Source organism: Neophocaena asiaeorientalis, unplaced genomic scaffold (assembly GCF_003031525.2).
Source record: "Neophocaena asiaeorientalis asiaeorientalis breed wild unplaced genomic scaffold, Neophocaena_asiaeorientalis_V1.1 scaffold4, whole genome shotgun sequence".
Taxonomy (NCBI): Eukaryota; Metazoa; Chordata; class Mammalia; order Artiodactyla; family Phocoenidae; genus Neophocaena; species Neophocaena asiaeorientalis.
The window spans coordinates 312,447-315,014 of record NW_020173682.1 but is presented as its reverse complement, the minus strand read 5'-3'; the positions used below and the strand labels follow the sequence as shown (position 1 = coordinate 315,014).

Genomic DNA, 2,568 nt, shown 5'->3' with positions numbered 1-2,568 from the left:
TGGTGGTGATGATGGTGAAGATGATGGTGATGATGGTGATGATGGTGGTGATGATGGTGAATGATGGTGAGGATGGTGATGGTGATGATGGTGGTGATGATGGTGAATGATGGTGATGATGGTGGTGAGGATGGTGAATGATGGTGATGAGGGTGATGATGGTGGTGATGATGGAGATGATGATGATGGTGAATGAGGGTGATGATGGGGATGATGATGGGGATGATGGTGATGATGGTGAGGATGGGGGTGATGATGGTGGTGAGGATGGTGAATGATGGTGATGAGGGTGATGATGGTGGTGATGATGGAGATGATGATGATGGTGAATGAGGGTGATGATGGGGATGATGATGGGGATGATGGTGATGATGGTGAGGATGGGGGTGATGATGGTGGTGAGGATGGTGAATGATGGTGATGAGGGTGATGATGGTGGTGATGATGGAGATGATGATGATGGTGAATGAGGGTGATGATGGGGATGATGATGGGGATGATGGTGATGATGGTGAGGATGGGGGTGATGATGGTGGTGAGGATGGTGAATGATGGTGATGAGGGTGATGATGGTGGTGATGATGGAGATGATGATGATGGTGAATGAGGGTGATGATGGGGATGATGATGGGGATGATGGTGATGATGGTGAGGATGGGGGTGATGATGGTGGTGAGGATGGTGAATGATGGTGATGAGGGTGATGATGGTGGTGATGATGGAGATGATGATGATGGTGAATGAGGGTGATGATGGGGATGATGATGGGGATGATGGTGATGATGGTGAGGATGGGGGTGATGATGGTGGTGAGGATGGTGAATGATGGTGATGAGGGTGATGATGGTGGTGATGATGGAGATGATGATGATGGTGAATGAGGGTGATGATGGGGATGATGATGGGGATGATGGTGATGATGGTGAGGATGGGGGTGATGATGGTGGTGAGGATGGTGAATGATGGTGATGAGGGTGATGATGGTGGTGATGATGGAGATGATGATGATGGTGAATGAGGGTGATGATGGGGATGATGATGGGGATGATGGTGATGATGGTGAGGATGGGGGTGATGATGGTGGTGAGGATGGTGAATGATGGTGATGAGGGTGATGATGGTGGTGATGATGGAGATGATGATGATGGTGAATGAGGGTGATGATGGGGATGATGATGGGGATGATGGTGATGATGGTGAGGATGGGGGTGATGATGGTGGTGAGGATGGTGAATGATGGTGATGAGGGTGATGATGGTGGTGATGATGGAGATGATGATGATGGTGAATGAGGGTGATGATGGGGATGATGATGGGGATGATGGTGATGATGGTGAGGATGGGGGTGATGATGGTGGTGAGGATGGTGAATGATGGTGATGAGGGTGATGATGGTGGTGATGATGGAGATGATGATGATGGTGAATGAGGGTGATGATGGGGATGATGATGGGGATGATGGTGATGATGGTGAGGATGGGGGTGATGATGGTGGTGAGGATGGTGAATGATGGTGATGAGGGTGATGATGGTGGTGATGATGGAGATGATGATGATGGTGAATGAGGGTGATGATGGGGATGATGATGGGGATGATGGTGATGATGGTGAGGATGGGGGTGATGATGGTGGTGAGGATGGTGGTGAGGATGATGATGGTGATGATGGTGGAGATGATGGTGAATGATGGTGATGATGGTGATGGTGATGATGACGATGATGCTGATGTTGATAATGATGGTGATGATGAATTATGATGATGGTGATGATGATGATGATGGCGACGACAACGACACTAGTACCAGCTGACATGTACGGAAGGATAGCTATGCGCCAGGCACAACTCTAAATGTTCTGCACTTATCACACCATATAATTTACATACAAAGTATACAATGGGTTAAATGTTATTACTTCTCCCATTTTTCAGATGGAAAAACCAGGAGAAAGATTAGATAACTCAACCCAGTCACCCAGCTAGTAAATGGCAGAGCTGCATAGCTTCAGAGTAGAACCCAGTCTACCTTTTTTTATCAGATGGATTTAATGGGTCTAAGCAGGTCAGGGGAGAAGGAACTTTGGGTGGTGATGGAAACTTCTATATTTGTATGCATTGTGGAGGCAGTTACATGGGTGTGTACCTTTGTTACCATTCACCCAACTGTGCACTTAAGATGGGGTATAATCTAAATTATACCTCTGTCAAGTTGGTTGTTTTAAAAAGGGCTGGAGGTATCCTGTTTCCCTAATTCCAAACTGGAGTCTGAGAATTTACTAGTGTGATATGAGGACAGGTGAGGCCCATCCACAGCACACACCCTGACTCCAGAAGAAGAGGATAGAGTGATGGCCCAGATGGAGCTGGTTCAGCCCCTCTCCTGCTGCTACGGCCTTGCAGGCTCGGGGCCTGAGATGCAGTCCGGGGGGGTGGGGGGGATGGGGAGCAGGGCATCACATGACCCTGACCTTTCCTCCAGGCAGAGCAGGAAGGCAGGCCATTTGGGGGTCATGCTCCCCTCTGTGGGGTTGGGATGAATTGCCTTGATCTGCCCAGGGATGCTGGAGGGG

The 2,568-nt window shown here is 48.8% G+C and overlaps 1 protein-coding gene across 1 annotated transcript in view; it reads left to right on the top strand.

Annotated features, from left to right (window-relative positions):
* The first annotated feature begins 1,649 nt into the window (after positions 1-1,649).
* The window catches only part of FAM171A1 (family with sequence similarity 171 member A1), an 84,511-nt gene continuing 83,592 nt past the window's right edge, over positions 1,650-2,568 (top strand). Inside the window, exon 1 of the mRNA XM_024750071.1 lies at positions 1,650-1,740. Within this exon, the coding sequence (XP_024605839.1) occupies positions 1,650-1,740 (91 nt within the window). The remainder of the gene's footprint in view (positions 1,741-2,568) is intronic.